This window comes from Biomphalaria glabrata, chromosome 7, assembly GCF_947242115.1.
Source record: "Biomphalaria glabrata chromosome 7, xgBioGlab47.1, whole genome shotgun sequence".
Classification (NCBI taxonomy): Eukaryota; Metazoa; Mollusca; class Gastropoda; family Planorbidae; genus Biomphalaria; species Biomphalaria glabrata.
In genome coordinates, this window is record NC_074717.1 from 6298299 (window position 1) to 6325197 (window position 26899).

The 26899-nt window shown below is 37.9% G+C and overlaps 1 protein-coding gene across 1 annotated transcript in view; it reads right to left on the reverse strand.

The window, feature by feature from the left end:
- Positions 1-26516, reverse strand: part of LOC106053581 (1,25-dihydroxyvitamin D(3) 24-hydroxylase, mitochondrial-like) — a 156286-nt gene extending 129770 nt beyond the window's left edge. The window contains exons 1-2 of the mRNA XM_056035129.1: positions 26185-26516; positions 21822-22266 (exon numbers count right to left, since the gene is read on the reverse strand). Of these exons, the coding sequence (XP_055891104.1) occupies positions 21822-22118 (297 nt within the window). The 5' untranslated portion in view covers positions 22119-22266; positions 26185-26516. The remainder of the gene's footprint in view (positions 1-21821; positions 22267-26184) is intronic.
- Between the last annotated feature and the right edge of the window lie 383 nt (positions 26517-26899).

Sequence of the window (26899 nt, forward strand, 5' to 3'; positions counted from 1 at the left end):
AGATTATGGTTCAGTGTTTTATGTATGGTTGCTACTTTACTTTTAAGTCTTATACCCTAAAGGCTTTCTAAATTTAGAGATTTTACTAAAGGTGTTACTCTAGTCAAATGTGAATATCCGCTGCCGAGGACAGACGCAGACGGCGAAAAGAGAATCTAAATCGACCACCAGCGGACAATGGTTATGCCTGGCATGTTGTGGGAAAATATGTAGGTCACAGCTGGGGCTGCGCATCCACGGGGAGTACTGCATTCCTCACTAATCTTCGGACCCGAAGACAAGTCTTATTATTATTACTTTATACCCGCCGAACCGCTATATTGTACATTAAGAATTCATTATTAGAATTCTTTACAGCTTCTTGCTTATTAGAAATATTGGTCACTACTAGGAACTAAAAATGCTTAAATTATAGTTCATCTATTCTTAAATTTCCATATGTTAATTAGGTTTCTAGAAAATGTTTAAAATCTGTAAATTCTGCCAAGTCACTGGTTTTCCTGGCTAACTCAGGCAACCCATTCCATGCTCTAATAGCGCTAGGGAAGAAAGAGCATTTGTACAAATTTGTCCTAGCATATGGAATGAGGTATGGACTACTATCTTTGTATCTTTCAGAGTATTTTTATTAAATTTTGTTTTTGTATTTGAAGATTAGGGTTTGGTGTTTTATGTATAATTGCTACTTTACATTTAAGTCTTATATCCTGAAGGCTTTCCAAATTTAGTGATTTTACTAAAGGTGTTACTCTAGTCAAATGTGAATATTCGTTTGTTATAAATCTCACTGCTCTATTTTGTGTCTGTTCCAGTTTCTTAATGTTATCTTGAGTTAAGGGGTCCCAAACGGAGGCTGCATATTCTATTATTAGCCTAACCAAGGTTAAATAACATTTTAGTTTTATGTTCTTATTTGATTTATAGAAATTTCCTTTAATAAACCCTAATGCTTTGTTTGATTTTTTGATAGTTTCATCAATATGGGGATTCCATAATAGTTTTTCATTTATTATAACACCTATGTATTTTGCGTTTTTAGTCTGTGTTACTGGTTTACCATGAATAAGATAAGTGGGATTTATTTGTTTTAGTTTTTTTCTTTTGTTACTCTTATTAACTGACATTTTACCATGCTCCAATTCGATTCCCATTTCTGTAATTCATCTAATTCTCTTTCTAAGATATGCCTGAGAAAACAGTTGACTACATAGAACTTCTAAGATAAAGAGTTTTAGTTTCATAATACTTCAATATTCTCTGAGCGTATACTCTCTGTCTCTCCCACCCAATCTCTCTCTGCCTTTCTTTCTGTCTCTCTCTCTCTGCCTCTCCCCCTCTCTTTCCCTCTCTCCCCCAATCTCTCTGCCTCTCTTTCTGTCTCTCTCTCTCTGCCTCTTCTCTCTCTCTGCCTCTTCTCTCTCTCTGCCTCTCTCTCTCCCTCTCTCCCCCAATCTCTCTGCCTCTCTTTCTGTCTCTCTCTCTCTGCCTCTCTCTCTCTCTCTCCCCCTCTCTCTCTTCCTCTCTCTCTCTCTCCCTCTCTCTTTCCCTCTCTCTCCCTCTCTCTCTCTTTCTCTCTCTCTCCCTCTCTCTCCCTCTCTCTCTCCCTCTCCCTCTCCCTCTCTCTCCCTCTCTCTCCCTCTCTCTCCCTCTCTCTCTCTCCCTCTCCCTCTCTCTCTCTCCCTCTCCCTCTCTCTCCCTCTCCCTCTCCCTCTCTCTCCCTCCCTCTCCCTCTCTCTCCCTCTCTCTCCCTCTCTCTCCCTCTCTCTTACTAATATAAAACGTTTAGTAAAAATGTTTGTAAAATGTTTGACATGTTTCGGATGTTCCTTCGGAGTTGAAGATAATTCACTTTCTATTCAAAAGCTTCCACAGGACGACGGGGGTTGGCAGCGGCCTGGGTATGAACACGGGGCCATCGAGACGACTCAACGACAGTTCAGCGCGCATACCGCACGACCAGGCAGTCATCTCACATACCTATATATATATGTGTGTGTGTGTGTATGTGTGTATTTGTATATATATATATATTTATGATTTATCCAAAATTCAGCTTTTAGAAATAAAAAGAGTTTATTGAAAATACTCCTGAAAAAATTGTTACAGGGTCTATTATTAAGAATGCTTTGGTTTTTATTTTAAAACAAGAAAATAAAAGTTTGTGAATAAAACATTTACATTTTCAATTTTTGATTTATTTAAATTTTTAAAAGCCTTTTTACATCGCAGAAGTGAATTAGAGTGACGTCAAGTATTCTCAACTCCCTTAATACATATCTGCTAGTAAAGTTCCCCGTTCAGACCTTGTGGTCTATAGCACAAATGATGTAAAGGTCATCTGTCTCTGTGGCCTACGGTTCACGAGGGTGTCGTGTGACCAGCACAACTCTTTAACTGACCTCTTTATTTGTAGGTAGCCTAAATACTGCTAAAAATGAAAATGTATTCGCTTTACTTTTCCCCAACTAATGTCAGGTACCCGTTAGAGCTAGATGGAATCAGAAAGATCCCGAAATTAATAATATTAGTCATCACCAGGATTCGAACCCGGGACGCTGGATCGTAAGCCAAGCGCTTTATCGCTCAGCCACCGCGCCTCCTATTCGCATCTTATAACTATCTTATAATACAGACGTGTCTTTTCCTTTAAAAAGGGATTTGCATTGATGAAGTTTTAAAGTATTTGTACAGTAATGTAATAATGGGTTTTTGAAAACACACAGAAAAGAGTATGTATCTTCACGAATCTTTTGAAATCTTGGTTCTCTTGTTTTTTTTTTTAATTTTCCTTCACGGCTGGAGTTCGGAAACAGTTCTGCTTTCTTCCCTTATTATCGGCGTAATGAGAAGAATACAAGTACTTCCGGCATAATAGCTCGTTAGAAAGAGGAAGTGACGGAGTAACTGAAAATGAAGGCGATTTTTTTTGTATGAAAGGTGAATGAAGAAACTTCCGGTATGAGATTGCGCAGACGTCATGATGATTGACAGACGTTGAAAGAATGGAGAGAAAGCAGCATGGCGTAAATAACTTGCATCTTTCTACATTTATTGCATACCAAACGAATTTTGTTTTTAAAACATTTCTTTAAAAGAAAACATATCTTGAAATACAACAAAAGTATTTCTAACTCTTCAACGGACCTCTTCATTTGTAGGTAGCCTAAATACTGCTAAAAAAAAAATAATGTATTCGCTGTGTGTATGTATGTGTGTGTTTCAGGGGCGGACTGGGTGTAAAAATTGGCCAGGGCATTTCTATAAAATACGGCTCACAAATTCTCAATCATGTGATGGGCATCCATGTCTAGGTGTATCGGTCCTTAAAATCATTGTTAAGTTTGATAATGTATCGATATGCCTGCATACAGTGAACTCTATATCTTAATAAGCAATATAGCGTCTTTTTAAATCAGCAATTATGTAGGCCCTAAAAAGATGAAGCCTACTAGTAGCACTGTCTACATTCTACATTTTATTTTCGGAAAATGTGTTTGATTAAAAGAGTATTACACTGTAATGTCTGTGAAAGTTTTTTTTGACACGACGCTCAGAGGGCCTTTTATAATAATAATAATAATAATAATAATAATATAATAAGAATATTATAAAACCTTTAACAACTTGATATGCGCCATAGTGACTTCGGTAAGGCCATTTCGGTGGCCCTACCGGCCCACATTTGCCCAAATGCCCATATAGCCAGTCCGCCCCTGGTGTGTTTGTGTATGTTTTGTGTGTGTATGTATGCGTGCGTGTTTGTATATGTGTGCGTTTGTGTATGCATGCGTATGTTTGTGTATGCATGTGTGTGTTTATGTTTTGTATGTGTGTTGTTTATGTATGCATGTGTATGTTTGTGTATGCCTATGTTTGTGTATGTATGCGTGTGTTAGTGTGTGTGTGTGTGTGTGTGTCTTTGTATGTATGAGTGCATGAACACTGTGCAGAAGTGGACCGGCTTGTTTCTTGATACGCTCACATGAAAGGTTTCCTGGTAGAGAGTGTAAGGAGTGGACAACCCTGGCTTGTGGACAAGTAAACACTATGCCGGTGAAAGGTCTAATGATGATGATGATGATGATGATGATGATGATGATGATGATGATGATGATGAATAACATTGTGTTCCCATTATGAAAAAAAAAATGAAAGTATTCTCTATTTCTATAGACAGACAAAGTGAGTTGATATAAGCTATATATATATTTTACAAAAAACAAAACAAAACAAAACAACTAGTCCAGACCTGGATTAAAACCTGGTACCTGTTTCTGGCAACTTCGCCAAGCAGTAAAACAGTATCTAAGCAAACATGCCACTTATTTGATTGATTGTTGTTTCAACTGACATGAATGCTGTTCCAACTGAAATGAATGCTGCTCCAACTGAAATTAATGCTGTTTCTTATGAAATGAGTGCCGTTTCAATTGAAATGAATGCTGTTCTAACTGAAATAAATGTTGCATTAACTTGAAATGATTTCGGTTTTAACTGTCATGAATATTGCTGCAATGTATGCCAGTGGTTCCCAAACTTTTTCCTTAACGGGACACTTCGCGCATTCTGAATGTTTAGTACAACATTTTGCTTATTTTTTAGAGAGATTAAACCACGTGGATGGCCAAACTAGTTTTTTTTTCCCCAAGTAGTTCGAGGCCTCGCGGAACACTAAGGTTTCGCGGAACACATTGCGGGAAACACTGATGTAAAACCATTGTGTCATCGCTGTGTCTTCGCTGGGATCAAGCCATCGCTAATGTTCCCTCCTTTAAAGTGTGCCTTATAAAACCAGCATGTTGCAAGCTCAAGTTCCAGGTTCTCTTTGAACTCAAGCAGAAAATAAATAAACTAAGGCGCCTGCATCAACAGTAACAAGAAAATGTTATCATGATTACGACTCAAACTTTGATGTTATACATTAAAAAGAAAAAAAAAAGGTTCAATTAAACAAGATTCGCGTTGCTCTACCTTCAAACCGGAAATGAACTTTAATCTTGTCAGTTGCCATTACACATAACTCCCCTCTCTCCCCCCCCCCCTTCTCTTCACCCCGTTTCCCATATCCATCAATCTATTCTTAAAACACGTGAACCCAGGTTACCTTTGAACTTTGAGGCGCCTGCGTTCAGAAGAATTAGAAGACGATTAATAGTTCCTACCTCCATCTTTTTTTTTCCCTGTAAGGGAGGGGATCCACAGGAGGACATGAAAGAAACTTCCAGTAGCTTCCTGACTAACGCCCACTCATTAGTGACGCCCTAATATTTTATTTTTGGCGAACGGGTAAAAATATGTGAAGTGTATATTGTCTTAATAATATTATTATTAAAAAATTATTATTAATATTATTATGCCAGGGTCGAGTTTCGTTAAAGAGAAACAAAATTTATTGTTTCCACTGAGGAATTTGGTGGTGATGTCGCAGGTCTGCAGCAGTACCGCCCTCTGACAGGCAACGAGGATGTTCCTAGGAATGTTAAGGGCCTTGAAGGTATCTGTGAGGTCAGTTGTTATTATCCCCTCGGTTGATATAATAATGGGGTATACTATTATTTTAGATAACTTCCATTAACGCTTAATCTCCAAGCCTAGATTCCCATATTTTCTTTGTTTTGTTTTTTTATTTCAGTTTTTCTTAAATTATGAGACAGTGGTACTGCGATGTCAATAATTCTTTGTGGTTCCCTTAATAGTGTCCACTTAGAAATGTTTCTGATAATGTGGCAGGTAATCAGCAGTACTGCCCTTTGACAGGTAACAAGGTACAGTGAGACAGATAGTATTATTAGTTTGTATAGATATAGGTATAGATAGTTTGTATATATTTTTATAACCGTAGGTCACAGAAACAGATGACCTTTACATCATCTGCCCCATAGATCACTTGGTCTGAAAAAGAAATGTACTTTAAAAGAACTAAATACAATAAGAAGTCATAGACAACTGCCAGAGATAAAAGGAGGAACTGATTTGGAAAACAACAAAAATGTATCATAATACGTATTATTATTATATATATATATATGTACCAACAATGAACGAAGTGATACTTTTGTTACACTAATTGTTACAATAATTACGAAATTATAATAATAATAAGGCTTGTTTTCAAGTCCGAAGATTAATGTGTAATGCAGTATTTCCCATGGCTGTGCAGCCCCAGCTGTGACCTACATATTTTTCCACACCCTGGGCAAGCATCATAATTACGAAATTATAATATAATGTTATAATAGGAAGCATTACGAAGTGAGTACTCAAAGTAAATCAACTGTAGTGACATCTCACAGGACTGGTCCCGGCATTAAAATGAAGGAGCAGCCTATAACCAACTGTTGAAATGAGATGCCTTAACACCAGGAACATGTCAAGCAGATAAAAAAGCAACAAAATCAGGTGGCTGGTAAGTGCCATACCTAATTAACAAATTAATTGCCCTACCAAAAAAAAGTAAATTGCCCAACTAATTAGAATGTCATTCAATGAAAACATTTAGCATAGTACCCATTTAAGAAATGTGAACTACAGGGCAGATGATGTAATGCTCCTCTGTTACTATTGCCGACGGTTAACGAAGGTATCATGTGGCCAGCACAATGATCAACTGTATTTCCTTTACCCAACTAATGTCAGGTACCCATTAGAGTTGGATGAACTCAGGGGCGTCCATAAAAATGCGAAATTCAAATTTATTTCACCGAAATTCAAACCCAAAAAACCCTTGATTAGGAAACCAGAGCCTTACCATCACCCACCACGCCCCCTGATATTAAATTGACCAGCCCACGGAGATTTAGTACAACAGTGACTCCAACGCTTTTCGGCCAGGGGTCATGTATCATATTTGTTTGAGTCTTCGGCTTCATAAAGCACTGTGGGGGCAGCTTTTAGAGGAAGTAAGGTGAAGAAAACAAGAGATCGACGCAGAGCCTATGCGGTCGCAGTGGGCCCTACACTTTCATAGGCCCCGCGCTAATTCTAGGTGTAACTTATTCGATTAAAATATTACATCTTCCTGATTATCCAGGGGCTCCTCGAAATTTCCTGTAATTGCAAAATATATTTTTTAAAAGTTCTGGAATCTCCTAAAAACTCATAAAACTCTCATGAAAAATAGATAAAAGTGTCATTATGTGGCTGCCAATCCTACGTGCGATAAAAAAAAAGGGCATTGTCAGCTTTCATTAAATAAAAATTTATTGTCAAGACTAATTTATTTTCTAATACAAAATCTTAATTTAGACATTATGCTTATCCCTACTCATACTGGGCACCGCGCCATCCGTTTCGCATATTTCGACACATCTGATGCGGACAAAACCGTTGTCCGCCAGGGGTCCGTCAGGGATCTGCCAGGGATCTGCCAGGGGGCTTAATTGAGTTTTCTTTTCGTCTTCTGCGCCTGTCTTCGACAAGAGTTTTTCTTTGAGTCTCAAATGTGAGTCCAGCGATCTTCGCAAGAGCTCTCCATCTGTCTCTTTCAGATGCTAGCTGCTGCCAGCTGCTTTCCTCTATGCCAGAGAGGGCAAAATGGCGCCTGAGTTGATCGTTATAGCACTTCCGGGGGGGGGGCACCACCTGTTAGACCATCCTTCTTAAAGCTTGCCAAACAAAGATCCCCCTTGCCGGATAGGTGTCTGACCCGACGCTGATGTCGAAAGGTCAGAAGGGCTATTTAATATCCAGACCGGCCTCTAGCAGAAGGTTCTTTGTAAGCGTATGACCATTATGAGGTGGAGGCACCTTTGATGGAAGCATATGAGGAGCCTTACATGCCTTCTATAGAGCACCTCATTGTGGCGGCTGGGTGGAAACGGTAGTGAGAGGGGACGGCTAGCCCAAAGGGTAGTACAACAAGGCTCCCATGAGAGTGCTGTTTACGAGAGCACGAGAGTCTCCTCATTGCACTGTGCAGGGATGTTGAAGAGCTCCTACTGCGATCTGTCAACGTCCATCGCCGTCTCTCAAGGGGGCCGTTTCATAAATGGCGTGTCCCGCACGGTTAGCCTTGTAGATCTAAGGAAAATGGCGGGGGTTCTCGGTCGTGCGGCCTTCGGCCTCGTCTCTACTCCGCGAGTCCGGTGTGTCAGTGTCCACCGGAAGAGAACGCACAATTAAGCTTCGAGTTTAACCCCCGAGTCTCACCCACCGCCAGACATAACGGCGTATACGAGATGTACACCGTTCATTCAGGCAGGTAGAAGTGAGCTCTTGTTCGCTTTGGCTGGCCTTAGGGGTCCAAGTGCGATGCACAAACTCTACATGACAATTTCAAATAGAGCACCCAGGTCTCAGATTCAAGTGTGCCGAGAACCACTGCATTATAGACATTGACACCCTTTTCCATTATTCCCTCAATTGGAGGCGTCCAGAAGTGACATTGGAGACATCCAGAAGTGACATTGGAGACGTCCAGATGTGACATTGGAGACGTCCAGAAGTGACATTGGAGACGTCCAGATGTGACATTGGAGACATCCAGAAGTGACATTGGAGACGTCCAGATGTGACATTGGAGACGTCCAGAAGTGACATTGGAGACGTCCAGATGTGACATTGGAGACATCCAGAAGTGACATTGGAGACGTCCAGAAGTGACATTGGAGACGTCCAGAAGTGACATTGGAGACGTCCAGATGTGACATTGGAGACATCCAGAAGTGACATTGGAGACGTCCAGATGTGACATTGGAGACGTCCAGAAGTGACATTGGAGACGTCCAGAAGTGACATTGGAGACGGCTGTGCATGCATACCGTGACATAAAGAATCTAGCGCATGCTCCCCTATCAAAAATGATGCTTGCTGACCTCCTCCAGTGCCGGTTCTTAAAACCCTATAAATGGCCCTAAGAAAATACACGAAAAAAAACCAATTAAAATGACACATTTGGAATGCGGTTATTCTATTTCAGTTTATCAGGCGTGAACGCAATGTTGTTTTGATTTTGAACTGCTAACACTAACCCACAGCGAGTATCCACACGAAGTCCGATTCCCTGGACGTAAAGTGACCCAATTAAATTACAAAAACAAAATAAGAAAAAAATAAAAGCAAGTGTCGAACTCATTTTGAAACCTCTTTTATCAGAACCGCCACATGTTGCTTCTAATTCTTTTTCTTTCTTCCTTTTTTTCTTTCTTTCTATCTTTCTTTTCAACATCACGTTTCTTTCCCTCTTTCTTCTTCCTCCCCCTCTACTCTTTTTTTTAGCCTGGGGTTACAGAGCTAGTTAAGTGCATCAGGTTCTACAACTCCTGCTCACTTCTGCTCACACTTTTTATTTTCTTTCTGAGTTGGTTCTCTCCTCTTGAAATCGGCGAGGGTAAATAACAACGTAGTTTAATAAAAGGAAAATATTTTTTTTTTTTTTACTAAACCCATAATCCTTGACGCCCCTGGCTAAACCCTCGCTTCTCTCCCTTGATGTCATCGGTGTTTACAAATAGAAAGACAGCCATGGATTTATTCATAGAATTGGATTTTAAAAATAAACACATAAAAAAAAGGGGGAGGTAAACAGGTACTTCGGATTTTAAAGTGGTGAACTGGGTTTTGATTGAAAGGAATTTCGTAAAACACGAAACTTAAGATCTTTTTTTTTATTTAAATAGAAGTGTTACTGTAAATAAAATATTGATAAATGTATGGGTTTTTTTTTTTGTTTCTTTTTAGAACTGATGGGAGTTTATTTATGTAAGTTTGTTCTCCATATATTTTCTTGTAAAGCTTTACCCTTATTTCTTTAGAATGTATCAATCCTACACATAAGCACATCGAATATACTACTCATAACTACTCTATTACTGCATATATAAAACTATTTTTTCTTAGGTAGAAAATATAGATACAAGACAGATCCCTTTTGATCAACGAAAGACGCATGTGTGAGGATGGCTTGAGACCGGGAAAGGTGACGAAACTTGACGATGATGTTAAATCATGACAACGATGACGATTACTCTGTGTAGATACAATGTTGTACGTCAGGGGTTCTCAACATGTGGGTCGCGACCCCGATGGGGGTCGATTGAAAATTTGCCAGGGGTCGCCTAAGACCATCGAAAATGTGGATTGTTATTGTCTACTCTTCTATTGTTCTATTGCTGTGTGTGTGTGGGGGGGGATGGGGTCGCGGCAGAGTGGGGGATTGTAAAAAGGGGTCGGCGAGCACAAAAGGTTGAGAACCGCTGTTGTACGTGCATTGTTCGCTCTTGTGTTTACTGCCATGAAATGTATTACGCGTCCTCTTCATGTCCATTTGTGCGTTTTAATTAGAGACTTATAGTCTTCTTCTTTTAAACTTGTCTAAGGGAAAAAACTCCGCACTCCGCAATACATATTATTCAAGAATGTAGAAGTTTTTTCCCCTTTTCGATATCAAACAAAATAATTAATTACCAGTAATTAATTGACTAATTGGTTAATTTTTAATTGATTCACGCTGTGTTAGGTGTAAGAGAAATAACGTGTACAATTATATAAGGGGACAAAACCCGGCATATTTTACCCTATTAGTGAATACTGAAGGATTAATTTCCATTGTTGGTAGCCAACGAAATAATTAATAACCGGTAAATTATTTGACTAATCGGTTCATTTTAACATTGATTCGTGTATTGCCTACGCCGACTATACGGCAATGAATACTTGTGTAAAGTTTCAACTTGATCCAATAATGCAGCGGTTCTTAACCTTTTAAGCTTGATGACCCCTTTTTACAATCCCCCACTCTGCCGCGACCCTCCTCCACCGACATACACATACAGAAATAGTAGAATACACAAAAAAAACAACAACACCTTATTTCAATGGTCTTAGGCGACCCCTGGCAAATCGTCAATCGACCCCCAAAGGGGTCGCGACCCACAGGTTGAGAACCGCTGCAATAATGGGTGTGTTAGAAATAACGTGTTTAATTTATCCATCCAATAGGCAGACAGAGAGTGTTGATATAAGCTTTGTAAAAAAAAAAAAATAAGCTACCAACGGATGAGCTTACACAATGCTAAAAAATGCACATAAATTATCATAAAACGTTTTACAGAAATAATTTATCAACACAACCTTGATTCTGTACACTGGATAACCAAAAAAAAAGTTAGTATAGTTTTTTGCTAAAGTTACAAAATATCTATTAAATTAGGTCATTACAGTTATAGCTGAATTTACATAAGATAAAATGCTCATATGTTAATATTTATTCATATTTTGTTTTTTTTGACGTTCTGTTTGGTTCGTATTCCTCCAAAAATAGACACTCTCTAGCAGAACTGAACTACTCTGACTCGCGTACTAGCGTCTAGGACCCCACCCGTCACCCTGGTAATTGTATTTCCTTTGGACTTGGTGGCACAGCGTTGACGCACCAGGCCAATATGTCTGGGTTTTCTATGTATGTTAGTGGACATTTTTGCAAGATATTGTTATTTATTTTATATGCCAGAAGTGTGTTTATAACTTACACTTAGAAAAATATAATGTAATATAATATATATATAATGTGTGTGCGGCATACTGATACACACGACTCAGGTCAATCACACAAGTCAACGGGTCAACGGCTGTCGATAGACAAGGGACAGTACTGCTAGTTCACGCAAATATGACCCATGTTGTGGTCATGTGATCCAGAGCCTTCACTGACGAGAGACAATGTGTTAAAAAGGACAGTCGAGTCCAGGACAGAAAGCAGTAAAGACTGTGCGGTACCTTGGGAGTCCTCGAGAATGTACGAGCTAGAGAGACTTGTAGTGTTTATTGGGCAGTTCTGTTAAGTACCAGAAAGCATTTGAATTTGATGTAGCCAATTGTATTGAATTGGCTGTCGATGTCATTGTCATTAAAACGCCACATCGTTTATTGAAGCTCTTGTTGTCAAGTTTTTGTATAAGATGTGCTGTGTTGTGTTTAGCAGTGTTTACAGAAGGCCTGGTAGAGAAGATCGTAACAATATCTATATATATATAATCTAATGAGTCTAATATAGTCTCTAAATATAAGAAATAAAGTGAAAGAAAGACTCACCAGTACAGAAGGAGAGAAACTCAAATGTCAACCAGGGCTGACAATAGTAGCGTGTAGCCCCCCACCCCACCCCCCTCCTTCCGGTCCGTAATTTCCGTTTGCAATACTATTGAAGTCCTGAACTTTATTCCCGATCGTCTCAGAGTACCATACCATACATACCAGTCCATGATGTGGGACTGACCTTGTACTCCGTCTTTTTACTGACCACAGTCCTATCTTTAGTCATACGTGGGCTATTTTTAGAACTGAATGCCATGTGACCGATGTAAAGATGATCGAAGGTGAGCTTTCTATTAACTCAATTCCGTTAGTAGAATACTTTTTTTTTTTGCTAGTTCGTCGGAAGAAAGAAGTCGACATGGTTACCTTGAAGGATGCCGGGGGATTCTTCTTTCCTGACCCGGAGGGAAAGTCCGTCAAGACACAGTGGCGGCCTTTCCTCGCGTAGTGTCAGAATAAAGCAGGAAATTGAAATCTCCTCTGTTTTCTTGGCGTCACCTCAGCTTTGGAAAAGGGGGGGGGGGTAGATCGCGAAATGGACGGACTCATAGACAGTTACGATTAAATAAACTTCCGGAGATGGGAGCTCTTCATCAGAGAAGTCGGGGAAGAATCAATCTCCCATTCATGGCCACCAGGTGAAACTTTTCCATTGTCCAGAGTTGAAATAGGTTGAAGGACGTCGTAGAGACCTGTGACGTGGCAACGAGCTACTGGTCTAAACTGCCCATAGGCTGTGACGTTGCAGGTCAGTGCTCAGGCCTTTTATAACGATTGGTTTTGATTGGTTCCTTTTCTAAATTTAATTGTATCTCTACGAAATGGAGAGTCGCCATACGTACGCAATTGCGTTATTAGGGAAAGTTTGTCATTTGGGATGGTGGGCAATATGGGCCTTTTTTTGGGGTTTTATTTTCATAGGTCGATATTATATCAAATTTGGCGAAGTGAAAACGAGGCTTAGGCTAAGAAACAACATCCGTAATTCAAATTCACATTGTGGATTGCAATGTCAGTCTACTAAAATGTTTTGAGAACATTTGGTGGTTCTCTTTATAATACGTCACATTTTTTTAGAGGGATGTCTAAATGCTGAAAATGTAAGCTATCCTATTCTGTTTGGCATATAATGAATACATGAGCAAATATTAAGGATAAAACAGTTTCCAATTCTGATCAGCACAGCGATGTGCTTGTAACAACAAACTTGTCAGTGTCCTGTTCTGGGGGGGGGGGGGGGTTAATATGGGATACCAAGCTGGAGAAAAATGAGTATCCCATTTTTTAAAATGTGTTTTTTTTTTGCTCACATATTACGTCTAGATCAGTGGTTCCCAAACTTTTTTGTCTCGTAGACCCCTTGCAAGTATTCGTAGACCCCTGGGGGTTATACAGACTACTTTGGGAAGAGAAGCCGACATAATCACCTGATATAAAAGCTGACATAATCACCTGGTATAAAAGCCGACATAATCACCAGGTATAAAAGCTGACATAATCACCTGGTATAAAAACTAACACAATCACCTGGTATAAAAACTAACATAATCACCTGGTATAAAAGCCAACATAATCACCTGGTATAAAAACTAACATAATCACCTGGTATAAAAGCCAACATAATCACCTGGTATAAAAGCTGACATAATCACCTGGTATAAAAGCTGACATAATCACCTGGTATAAAAGCTGACATAATCACCTGGTATAAAATCCAACATAATCACCTGGTATAAAAACTAACATAATCACCTGGTATAAAATCCAACATAATCACCTGGTATAAAAGCCGACATAATCACCTGGTATAAAAGCTGACATAATCACCTGGTATAAAAGCTGACATAATCACCTGGTATAAAAACTAACACAATCACCTGGTATAAAAGCCAACATAATCACCTGGTATAAAAACTAACATAATCACCTGGTATAAAATCCAACATAATCACCTGGTATAAAAACTAACATAATCACCTGGTATAAAATCCAACATAATCACCTGGTATAAAAGCCGACATAATCACCTGGTATAAAAGCTGACATAATCACCTGGTATAAAAGCTGACATAATCACCTGGTATAAAAACTAACACAATCACCTGGTATAAAAGCCAACATAATCACCTGGTATAAAAACTAACATAATCACCTGGTATAAAATCCAACATAATCACCTGGTATAAAAACTAACATAATCACCTGGTATAAAATCCAACATAATCACCTGGTATAAAAGCCGACATAATCACCTGGTATAAAAGCTGACATAATCACCTGGTATAAAAGCTGACATAATCACCTGGTATAAAAACTAACACAATCACCTGGTATAAAAGCCAACATAATCACCTGGTATAAAAACTAACATAATCACCTGGTATAAAAGCCAACATAATCACCTGGTATAAAAGCTGACATAATCACCTGGTATAAAAGCCAACATAATCACCTGGTATAAAAGCTGACATAATCACCTGGTATAAAAGCCAACATAATCACCTGGTATAAAAGCCGACATAATCACCTGGTATAAAAGCTGACATAATCACCTGGTATAAAAGCTGACATAATCACCTGGTATAAAAGCTGACATAATCACCTGGTATAAAATCCAACATAATCACCTGGTATAAAAACTAACATAATCACCTGGTATAAAATCCAACATAATCACCTGGTATAAAAGCCGACATAATCACCTGGTATAAAAGCTGACATAATCACCTGGTATAAAAACTAACACAATCACCTGGTATAAAAGCCAACATAATCACCTGGTATAAAAACTAACATAATCACCTGGTATAAAATCCAACATAATCACCTGGTATAAAAACTAACATAATCACCTGGTATAAAATCCAACATAATCACCTGGTATAAAAGCCGACATAATCACCTGGTATAAAAGCTGACATAATCACCTGGTATAAAAGCTGACATAATCACCTGGTATAAAAACTAACACAATCACCTGGTATAAAAGCCAACATAATCACCTGGTATAAAAACTAACATAATCACCTGGTATAAAATCCAACATAATCACCTGGTATAAAAACTAACATAATCACCTGGTATAAAATCCAACATAATCACCTGGTATAAAAGCCGACATAATCACCTGGTATAAAAGCTGACATAATCACCTGGTATAAAAGCTGACATAATCACCTGGTATAAAAACTAACACAATCACCTGGTATAAAAGCCAACATAATCACCTGGTATAAAAACTAACATAATCACCTGGTATAAAAGCCAACATAATCACCTGGTATAAAAGCTGACATAATCACCTGGTATAAAAACTAACACAATCACCTGGTATAAAAGCTGACATAATCACCTGGTATAAAAGCCAACATAATCACCTGGTATAAAAGCCGACATAATCACCTGGTATAAAAGCTGACATAATCACCTGGTATAAAAGCTGACATAATCACCTGGTATAAAAACTAACACAATCACCTGGTATAAAAGCCAACATAATCACCTGGTATAAAAACTAACATAATCACCTGGTATAAAAGCCAACATAATCACCTGGTATAAAAGCTGACATAATCACCTGGTATAAAAGCCAACATAATCACCTGGTATAAAAGCTGACATAATCACCTGGTATAAAAGCCAACATAATCACCTGGTATAAAAGCCGACATAATCACCTGGTATAAAAGCTGACATAATCACCTGGTATAAAAGCTGACATAATCACCTGGTATAAAAGCTGACATAATCACCTGGTATAAAATCCAACATAATCACCTGGTATAAAAACTAACATAATCACCTGGTATAAAATCCAACATAATCACCTGGTATAAAAGCCGACATAATCACCTGGTATAAAAGCTGACATAATCACCTGGTATAAAAACTAACACAATCACCTGGTATAAAAGCCAACATAATCACCTGGTATAAAAACTAACATAATCACCTGGTATAAAATCCAACATAATCACCTGGTATAAAAACTAACATAATCACCTAGTATAAAATCCAACATAATCACCTGGTATAAAAGCCGACATAATCACCTGGTATAAAAGCTGACATAATCACCTGGTATAAAAGCTGACATAATCACCTGGTATAAAAACTAACACAATCACCTGGTATAAAAGCCAACATAATCACCTGGTATAAAAACTAACATAATCACCTGGTATAAAATCCAACATAATCACCTGGTATAAAAACTAACATAATCACCTGGTATAAAATCCAACATAATCACCTGGTATAAAAGCCGACATAATCACCTGGTATAAAAGCTGACATAATCACCTGGTATAAAAGCTGACATAATCACCTGGTATAAAAACTAACACAATCACCTGGTATAAAAGCCAACATAATCACCTGGTATAAAAACTAACATAATCACCTGGTATAAAAGCCAACATAATCACCTGGTATAAAAGCTGACATAATCACCTGGTATAAAAACTAACACAATCACCTGGTATAAAAGCTGACATAATCACCTGGTATAAAAGCCAACATAATCACCTGGTATAAAAACTAACATAATCACCTGGTATAAAAGCCAACATAATCACCTGGTATAAAAGCCGACATAATCACCTGGTATAAAAGCTGACATAATCACCTGGTATAAAAGCTGACATAATCACCTGGTATAAAAACTAACATAATCACCTGGTATAAAAGCTGACATAATCACCTGGTATAAAAGCCAACATAATCACCTGGTATAAAAGCTGACATAATCACCTGGTATAAAAACTAACACAATCACCTGGTATAAAAGCCAACATAATCACCTGGTATAAAAACTAACATAATCACCTGGTATAAAATCCGACATAATCACCTGGTATAAAATCCGACATAATCACCTGGTATAAAATCCGACATAATCACCTGGTATAAAAGCTGACATATCCAATACTATGAATTAAAATGAAGACAATTATTTCTTCTCATCAGCTCCGATGTGCGCACGGTTCACATTAGACAGTCACTTGTTTTAGTGTTTACTTCACAGAAAATATTTCATAAAACAGCACTGACGGTTTAAAATGTTTGTTTTGTTTCCTTGATATACAAAATCCCATTTTGGTTTCATTTTAATAGTTTTTAATAGTTTTTCTGACTTTGGTTAAGTATCCCATATTACCCCACTCCCCCCTAAAATATAAAGCTTGTTCAGAAGGCGAGTATGAAAAACAGCTGATTAAGCGCTATATGATACCTTATTAAAATTTCTATACACATAATTAGGAATACGAGACAATATTAACAACTTTATATTTCAATAGCTTTGACATTGAATGAGCTGATGGTTTCAATGTATCATCTGCCTGTATATTAAACAGACATTTCATACATTGGAACATGATAAATGTCCAGACAAGTTTTTAATTAATTGCATCTGTTGATTAACAAGATGCTTAACGCCTTCAAAGTTACATATTTCTGTCAGCTTGGGAAAAAAAAACTTAAAAAGAGTGAAGTGAAAATACCCAGAGGACAAAGAAACAGGTGAAATAAAACACATTTTGAGTTGTTTTTTTTCCTCCCCAAGGTTGAAAAAAAAAACACCACACTAACATATCTACATTCTCAATGAGCCACCTGTTAGTTATGTTAATTAAATTAGACGCATAAAAACCCAGCTGGAGCTTGAAAACCAGAAGTGAAAAAAAACTGAAAAATCCTCATGCCTGGTTTTAATTAGCGACTGGTTACAAAGAGTTTTGCATCAGCGGACGGGTGGGTGGGTGGTAGGTCTTCTGGGTCAGACATTCCCTCTAAGTGAGAGAAAATTGAGACACATTGAGAATTTATCTATGAAGTTTGTTTTATTAGTATTGAAGACTTTTCACTAAGGACCTTTCACTATAGACAAAGGACTATACACTATAGACCAGCGGTTCTCAACCTTTTATGCTCGGCGACCCTTTTTACAATCCCTCTCTCTGCCACGAGCCCCCCCCCCACACACACACAAACACACACATACAGCAATAGAAGAATAGACAATAACAATCCAGATTTTCGATGGTCTTAGGCGACCCCTGGCAAATCGTCAATCGACCCACAAGGGGGGTCGCGACCCACAGGTTGAGAACCCCTGCTATGGACAAAAGACTATACACTATAGACAAAGGACTATATACTATTAACTTAAGATTAAGGATGAGTTCACCAATCCAATCCGTTGTCTGTCGATTTCATTTCTCTTTGGGAAATCTATGCCAGTAATCTATAGAATATAGACCTACGTCTATAATAGAGTAAGGGCTATTGACAATGGACTAACCTCCATGGCCTAAAAATCCCAAAATTCAAAATCCCAGTCTCTATCGAGGATGTAAACCGGCACCTCTCGGTTCGGAAGCCTAGAAGTGATAAATTACCTAAAAGTAATAAATGGGGACTAGAAGTAATAAATGACATAGAAGTGATAAATGGACTAGAAGTTATAAATGGGGCCTAGAAGTAATAAATGACATAAAAGTGATAAATGGACTAGAAGTTATAAATGGACTAGACGTTATAAATGGACTAGAAGTTATAAATGGGGCCTAGAAGTGATAAATGGGGCCTAGAAGTAATAAATGACATAGAAGGGATAAATGGACTAGAAGTTATAAATGGGGCCTAGAAATAATAAATGACCTAGAAGTGATAAATGGGGCCTAGAAGTAATAAATGACCTAGAAGTGATAAATGGTCTAGAAGTGATAAATGGTCTAGAAGTGATAAATGACCTATAAATGATAAATGGCCTAGAAGTGATACATGATCTAGAATTGATAAATGACCTAGAAGTAATAAATGGTCTAGAAGTGATAAATGATCCAGAAGTGATAAATGGTCCAGAAGTGATAAATGGCCTAGAAGTAATAAATAGCCTAGAAGTGATAAATGATCTAGAAGTGATAAATGGTCTAGAAGTAATAAATGCCCCAGAAGTGATAAATAGGGCTTAGAAATGATAAAAGGACATAGAAATGATAAATATGGCCTGGAAGTAATAAACGGCTTAAAAGAGATAAATAGAGCCTAGAAGTGATAAATGGCCTAGAATTGGTAAATGGGGCATAGAAGTGATAAATGGGACATAGCAGTAATAAATAGCCAAGAAGTTATAAATGGCCACTTTTCAACCCAATCATTGACAAGCAAGATTTTACATTCTGTCTTTTTAACAAAAAAAAAAAACAAACAACAAAACAACCAGGTGAGTTTTGTCTTCATGTCAAAGTTCTACTGAAGACATTCCCTCCTTCTTCTAGATCTTTCTATCAGCATGCTCCTATCCACACAAAGACACGTACGTTTCTACATTTTCTTGTCCACTTACCTCCCTTGTGATAACTCCAATGGCCTGATTTGTTTGTTTGTGTTTACTTTTTGTCCGTCACCAAGACATTGCGATTGGATGTAAGATTCGTCCCTCCTCTATCATGGTAACTTAATGGATTGTCTACGACCTCCTTGCATTTGCGAGTCCCCCCTCCCCCTCCCCTTGGCCTGGTATCCCCCTAAGCTGTCCCCAAGTCGACAGTTCCCACCACGTAATCCTATCGTATGACACCAACACTGCAGACTTAATGTTGATTATCCTGATTAAAAAGGCACAGATTTATTCAACAGCAGAGAGACAGCCTAAGCCCATTTTTTTTTTTAAATCGCCACCAATTCACATACGCATTCATCGCTGTTGTGTTTGTGTTGTCTGTCTGTCAAAAGGTGTTCAATAAAACCGGAAACAAAAAGATAGCAAAAGGTTGCGAAATTTATATGGCTCCGTCTGTCTCGGAAGACAATGGATGCGCTCAGATGAGTCATTGGTTTTGGTTTCGTCTTGAGACGGGGCAGAATCTGGTGGGACTAATCAAGCCAATTCTGGAGAGGCAGAATTTGCCGCATTTCGTGCATGGGTATGCACAGGTTTTAGGGCTAGCTGACAGTGCAGCTTTCTTTTTCTTTCTCTTGACTAAGGCGGCTTTGTTTCTTTTGCTCTCGGCGAGGTTTGTACCAGCACGTCTCCATGCTGTCCGGTCTTGAAAATTTGAAAATCCCCTGCGCCCTAACTTTAGGGGGGCCCCAAAGAAGTGTTGTTATTTTTTTCACATCAAAAAATAAATATTACGCAAAATGCAGGGGCCCCAAAAGATCCAGCCCCCGGGCCCCTGGGTGGGAGGGCTAAAATAATGACAGAAACAAGCAAAACATCAAAAAAATATTTAAAAAAAGAACCCCAGCATTACTGACACATCTAAATATTGCAAGATGTATCTCCCACTTAATAAAACAAACTTTATTAATTACGACTAATTAAAAAAAAAACAAGTTGGTTAATTGAATGCTTGATTCATGTTTGAATGCTTGACACATGAATACATTTTACAATTTGATCCGAGAATGGGAAGTGGGAGAAATAACGTGTACACGATTTTTACTCGACAGACAAACAGACAGATAGACAGTGAGTTGATATAAACTGTGTAAAATAAAAAAAAATAAGGTTGACTGCGTGAAAGCAGACGTGTAAGACACTGAAAGCTAGTTGGACTCTTTAGTTCTGTTTTCCAATGTATAATTTCTAGTGTCAAATTGTCCAAGGAGCCTAACTCTCGTAGGCAGCTCGTAGAAAACGCATGTTAGTGGAACCAGATAGACGAACAACTGCTCGCGGCGAAAATTATCTCCGTCGAGTTACATCGGGAGCCCGTGGACAAACGCATTTAAAACAAGGTAAACATGTCCCGAGGTGGGATTACAAGAGGGGCCCGGTAGCCTAGTCTAAACAAGCCGCCATACTGTTACACAAGGGGGCCTTCATCCAAGATCAACCGTTGTAGCCTCAACCGTGACCTCCGTCGACTCAAACACTGACCTACGATGTCGCAACCTAAGGGCAGTGGAGACCAGTAACTCGTTGCCAAGACCTATTAGGTGGCCACGATCATTTGGTCTCCGCAGTTCAAAGGTTGCGACGTTGCAGGTCAGAGGTCAGGCCTTGTATGACGATTGGTCTCGATCACGTAATAGAAATATCAGGAAGTTTCCCCCCCCCCCCGTTGTTGCACGTAGGGGGCTGGGGTTTTACATTACGTATACGATGTGACCCAATCCGAGACCATTCCTTATAGATGGCCTCAACGCTGACCTGCTACGTCACAAACTGTGGGCTGTGGAGACCAATAGTTCGTTTCCACGCCGTACAGACCTCTTAGGCGGCAACGAGCTATTGGTCTAAGCTGCCCACAGGTTGTGACGTAGCAGGTCAGTGTACAGGCCTTATATAACGATTGGTCTCACCCAATCCAGCAATGGTCACATGCTTTGTGAAAACCTTCATACTGGACTAGGGGGGGGGGGTGAAGAACTTCCGGTCCACCCAGTCTGCTTGGAGAAATCCTTCTCAGTGGTCAAACGATTTATGGAAGCGTCTGCACTTCGATACCACATTTTAAAATTGTTTTAAGGTGTAAAATTATTCTCATGACCATTGAAGGAGATTTGATACATATGTGAAGTGGATAGTTATGTATAAGTTGTGTGAATGAATACATTTATATTTGTTAGAAAAAGAGGAAGCAGTATTTACGAAATAAATAAAATATTTTATTTTTGAAAAGACAGTCATGAGAATAATTAACAAGAAAAAAAGCGAAATTAGATTTGTTAAAAAAAAATTAAAATCAAACCGGAAGTAGTCATGGAAAAATTACAGTAACTCAAATTTTTATACAGGTCAGTGCCACTAAATGAAAAAACAACAATGTACTTACCAGGATGAGTAGAACGGCTTGAAATACGCCCACAAAGCCGGTGAAGTAATTGGTCATGGAGATCGTTGTCGGCACCCCTCCCACGTGCTTGATCGCCAGACCTCCCGTCACGCCGCTGGATGGAACATTCCCGTCCAGCGGCGGCTCTGGAGAGTGGTTCTGGAAAAACTCCTCCTCCTCGTCCTCTTCCATGTCGTCGAGCAGGTCACAATCCTTGACCTTGACGTTTCGGTTCCTGTCTGTCGTCCTTGGGCTGCCCAGCCGGCAGTGTCCGCGCGTTGACTGAGTGTCTGTCATGGTAGTAGAACAAAGGCACAGGATATAGTATCAAATATCACGTGACATCCAGTAGAAGACAACTCTGTTGAACTCCAAGTTAAGATAAAGAGTTATCAGACTTATATCTTGTATATTAATTAAACGCGCTGACGCCGAATAAAACAATCTGAAAAAGAAAATGTTTACGGTAAATATTTGGATAACAAAATTAGTATCGAGATATGAAAATTACATTTAATCAGTCTTCCAATGATTAACGTACTTTCTATACCGATCTTAAAAAGGTATAATCTTATATTGAGCGGCCAGCCCAATGACCAACCCTTACCAACTACTTCTCATTTCACCATCTGATGCCTAAATTATAATTAGGATTTCAACCCCAAATCTTCGATAAGGCATATTGAATATCAAGTAGATGTCTTATCTTATCTTATAAAATACAGACGTTGCTTTAAAAAAAAGATTATTACGTCCTACGCGTCATGCATCTAGTCATGCATGTTAACCAATGACCTAAATTTTGCCAAGTCACCGGTTTTCCTGGCTGGCTAGGGCAACCCATTCCATGCTCTAATAGCACCAGGGAAGAAGGAGTATTTGTACAAAATATTAGTAAATTTTTAGAAAAAAATGAAATTGAAAATTTGAAAAAAAAAGCGCGTCTGCTTGACCGGAAGTTGTAGCTGATATTTCTTTTATAAACAATACAGACATTGTTTGGTAAAGAAACCACATTTTAGTTACATAACCTCTGTCTCTGGTATTGACATGGAGTAATATATTACTATTACAAAATGCGTACAAACGTTTTACAACTAAGTGAAAGCTTAAATATATTTACAAAAGTAAATTTTAAAAATAATTAATAGAAAATGGTTTCAAATTTCCGGCAAAACAAAAAAAATCTCCAAGCTCAGTGAATATTTAATTGCAATAAATTCGAAGTGACATTCATGTGTTAGGCCTATTTATGTGTTGGTGTTTATGTGAGTTTGAGTGTGTTACAATTCAATAGAGCAGTGTACCCCCAAATGTGAACCATAAAGGAATACATCGCAAGTTTGGGGAATTTAGCAGAATAATTCGCTTATTTTTTTTTTTTTGGTTAAATTATTTCCTTTTTTGGTTCAATTAAAAAAAATTGAGCCCTATTCTAAATTTTTAGTATTCTTTACTTATTTTAAGTATAAAATTATATTAATAACGAAAAGAAAAAAAGGTTTAATTACTCTGTTGGCATTATGGCATGGAAGAGCTTACCATCTAGGTAAGCTGAATGCTAACATCTAGACTTTCAACTTTGTTGCAACAAAATACGAAAACCCCTGCCTCGTACGTTATAGGAAACCAAAGTAAAATAACGATAGCATATTTTGATATATTGTGGAACTCTTCAGACAAACTCGTCCAGAGATCATTTAACGTTTAATATTTGTTTCAAGTTTGATCTACAATCCAGATCAGTGTTGCCCAAAATACGGCCCGCGGGCCACATCCGGCCCGCGACGTGGTTCTATCCGGCCCGCCAAAACGTTAGAACAAAGTATAGAACACCCCCCCTCTCCCCTTTTTCATAAAAAAGGTTGAAAATGCATCTTTTCCTTTTTTAGGGGCCTCACTATTAACCTTTTAACACTTGTGCGTTTCTGAAACGGTACTCTGAATGTAGAATCTACCAGGAAAGGGGAACGGATCTATACTATTTTGTGCAACATAATAATGAGCCAACATATTTAATTTGTAAAGAAAGTGTGCTTGTTTTAAAAAAACAAAACATATGCAACGGCCTTACAAAACAAATATGACGGCATTCTTGATTTGAGCCGCGAATAAAAGATTGTAAAAATGCGACTGGAGGGTTGATGAGAATATTTACCAAAACAAAATTAAATAACTCGGTGGTAGAGCTAGCTACAATGTTTCTCACATTTTAAATTGAGAAACGAAACCACTTTCCGAAGCGTAAAATAAAATAATTAAACTTCCAATGTCTCATTAATTAATGTAAGTTCCTAATCAAATAGTTTCAGGCCGATTTCATTTCTTTTTTTTTAACCTTTTCGGTCATGTGGCCCGCGACACGTGTGTTGGAAATGAAAATAGCCCGCAGGTAGAATTAGGTTGGGCATCACTGATCTAGATAAATTCAAATTTCTTAATGATGTTATACAATTTTTGTTCCTCTTTCCAAGAAGAGCAAATCAAATAAATTAATATTTCTTTTCTGCTTTTACTAAGGAAGTAATTAACATCGTGTGACACTAGTTATTTACTCAAATAGTTCGTTAAACAGCCATGAAGGCCTCGCGTTAACACAGTTTGGGACACACTGACATTAGAGAGTATGAGAAAGGGAGGCAATTACAAAGGCTGTCTTTGCTAAAGTCTAAAGGTAATGTTTTATGCAAAGCAAGAACAGTCAATCTAACAAAGATAAAAAAAAAAAAATAAAAGGTAGGCCTACATATGTTTTTTAAAAGTGAAAAATGCGGTATTGAATTATCTATATCATTTATTTTTTTAACAAAGTTTTAATAAAATTATTAAAAAACAAATCAAGTATAACTATATATAACGCATGGATTTAAAAAAAAAAAAAAAAAAACTCTGTACACTCATAAGAGTGTAATCTCCTAGCCATACCGCAAATAAACATGTAGTCAATTTATTATTGTTAACACATCCTTTGATCATTCATTGGGTAAAATGCTCTTAGTGAAAATTCTACTTTCAACAATTTTAAGAATTAATATTATTTCAACACTTATAGATTGGTAAGAAAGCAAATGAGACATATTTCTATGGACTTTCATATTTCCTTGGAGAATCATAAGAGCCGTCCGTGTGGTAAAACTTGCTTGCACCCGATCCAAAAGGTCCAGTGAAGATCCAACCTCGCGAAGTTTCAGGACATCGACCCCCCTCCCCTCTCCAAAGCAGTTATTACCCCAGACACGTCACCGTGTTATTACATATTACTTTTTTTTTTACTTTTTTTTTCGAAAATGTAGACGCTTTGAAGAAAAGTAATGCAATTACTTATAGGAAAAGTAATTCTATTACTTTCTTACATTAATATTTTCTTACAAAAAAAACAAACAACAAACTGCTTTGATTGTAAAAAAGTGTTAATTATGTTTTTTTTAATTACCAAAAAAAACTTTCGTTGAAACCACCTTATTTCAGATATGCTTTAAAAACAGACACAAATCTTAAACACAATATCTTTAGCTATATATTTTCCTACCATCAAAAAAAAAAAGTCAAGTAATAAAGAAGTGAAATTTTTGACACCAGAACTATAAGCCTATCATTTGAAACAAGTCGACTAATCTTCAGCAGCGATAGATACATACTCCTTTTTTACAATACCTCTATTGAAGTCACTTCTTCACGGAAGAACCTCAAAAACGGCTCTAAGGATTTTCCTAGAAATATATCAGTTGATGTACATCGCTGAGAAAAAGAATGACTAGCTCGTTGATCACACGGGGAAAGCCTTAGTTTGACCGTTATAATTTTTCAAAGTAAAAAATAATGTAAAAATGTAAATTTGGCTGGAGGCTATGTCTAGGTCTAGAGCCAACACGGCGTAGTCAACCGTAGTCAACCGTATTACCGTAGTTATGCCATAACTGAGTACAGTTAAAGTTGCTTCAATTTTATTGAAGTATATTAGCGTTGCTTACATTTCACGTAAATGTAATATAGATTACATTTAGATTCTAGATCTACAAGTACATCTAGACTTCTAAATCAGAACTTTAGCTCTAAAGGTCCATTTCATGAACATATCAATAAATAATTGCACAAATATTCCTTTCTCCCTGGCTGAATCAGAAAATGCATTGCCTATTTTCTAGCAGCTGTCGGTATCACTGGTTTGATATCCGAATCGAACCATACATTTTCATATTTTTAAAAAATATTTTATTATGTTTGAAGTTTAATAGTAGAAGTAGTGTTTTTTTTTTTTAAATATATTTTTATTTTTTTTTTAATTCACAAATTATCATTACAAAATCAAAGCAAACCATGTTGCATCTTAGTTATGAAAAAAAAAAAAAAGATACTCTCTAACCTGTTTCCCAGCGTGTAAACAAAAGCCGTGAAATCAGTTGTCCATAATCTCTAACGAAAACGACAGAGAACAAAACGACCGACTAAAAATAGCCCCACGCTGCGACCATGGCACAGTGAGTTATCCTTTCACAGAATATGACAGAGAAAATAAAACGACATAACAATACAGTCTTAATAAAAACCCAGCTATTTAAATACAATAACAGATAACCTTTTTTTTTTTAAAGACTTCTTTCCAGTTGTTTAGAACCACCTACTACTTAAAAAAGATACACCAATGATCTGATTCTATCAGTTTATTCTATAAAAGACTTGGTCGTATTCTCTCTCGGGCGAACTTTCAGCGCAATTGTCTTTCATTTTTTGTTTTACCGCTTGCGCTGTAAGGTGGCTTGGGGGAGGGGGGGGGGGGAGCAAGCCGAAGAGCACCGCGGCTCTGTTACCACCTCGCGAGAGAAATGCGCCACTCTCAGGGCGTATGTTAAAGGGGGCGGTGTACGGTGGTGGAAGACGCGCGTGAAGTTACTAGTTGTAAAGCTGCGTCTGCCTTTTCCTGGAAACCACTATTGAGTTGTTGTTTTTTTAATTCATTCGTTCACCTCTCTTCTCGTTTCGTTACATTTCATGCTATCTTTCCGTACTTTCTTTTTTGTGTGTCTTTAGTTTAAAATCCTTCTACCCTTACTCTATCTCTTTCTCTCGTTCACTCTCCC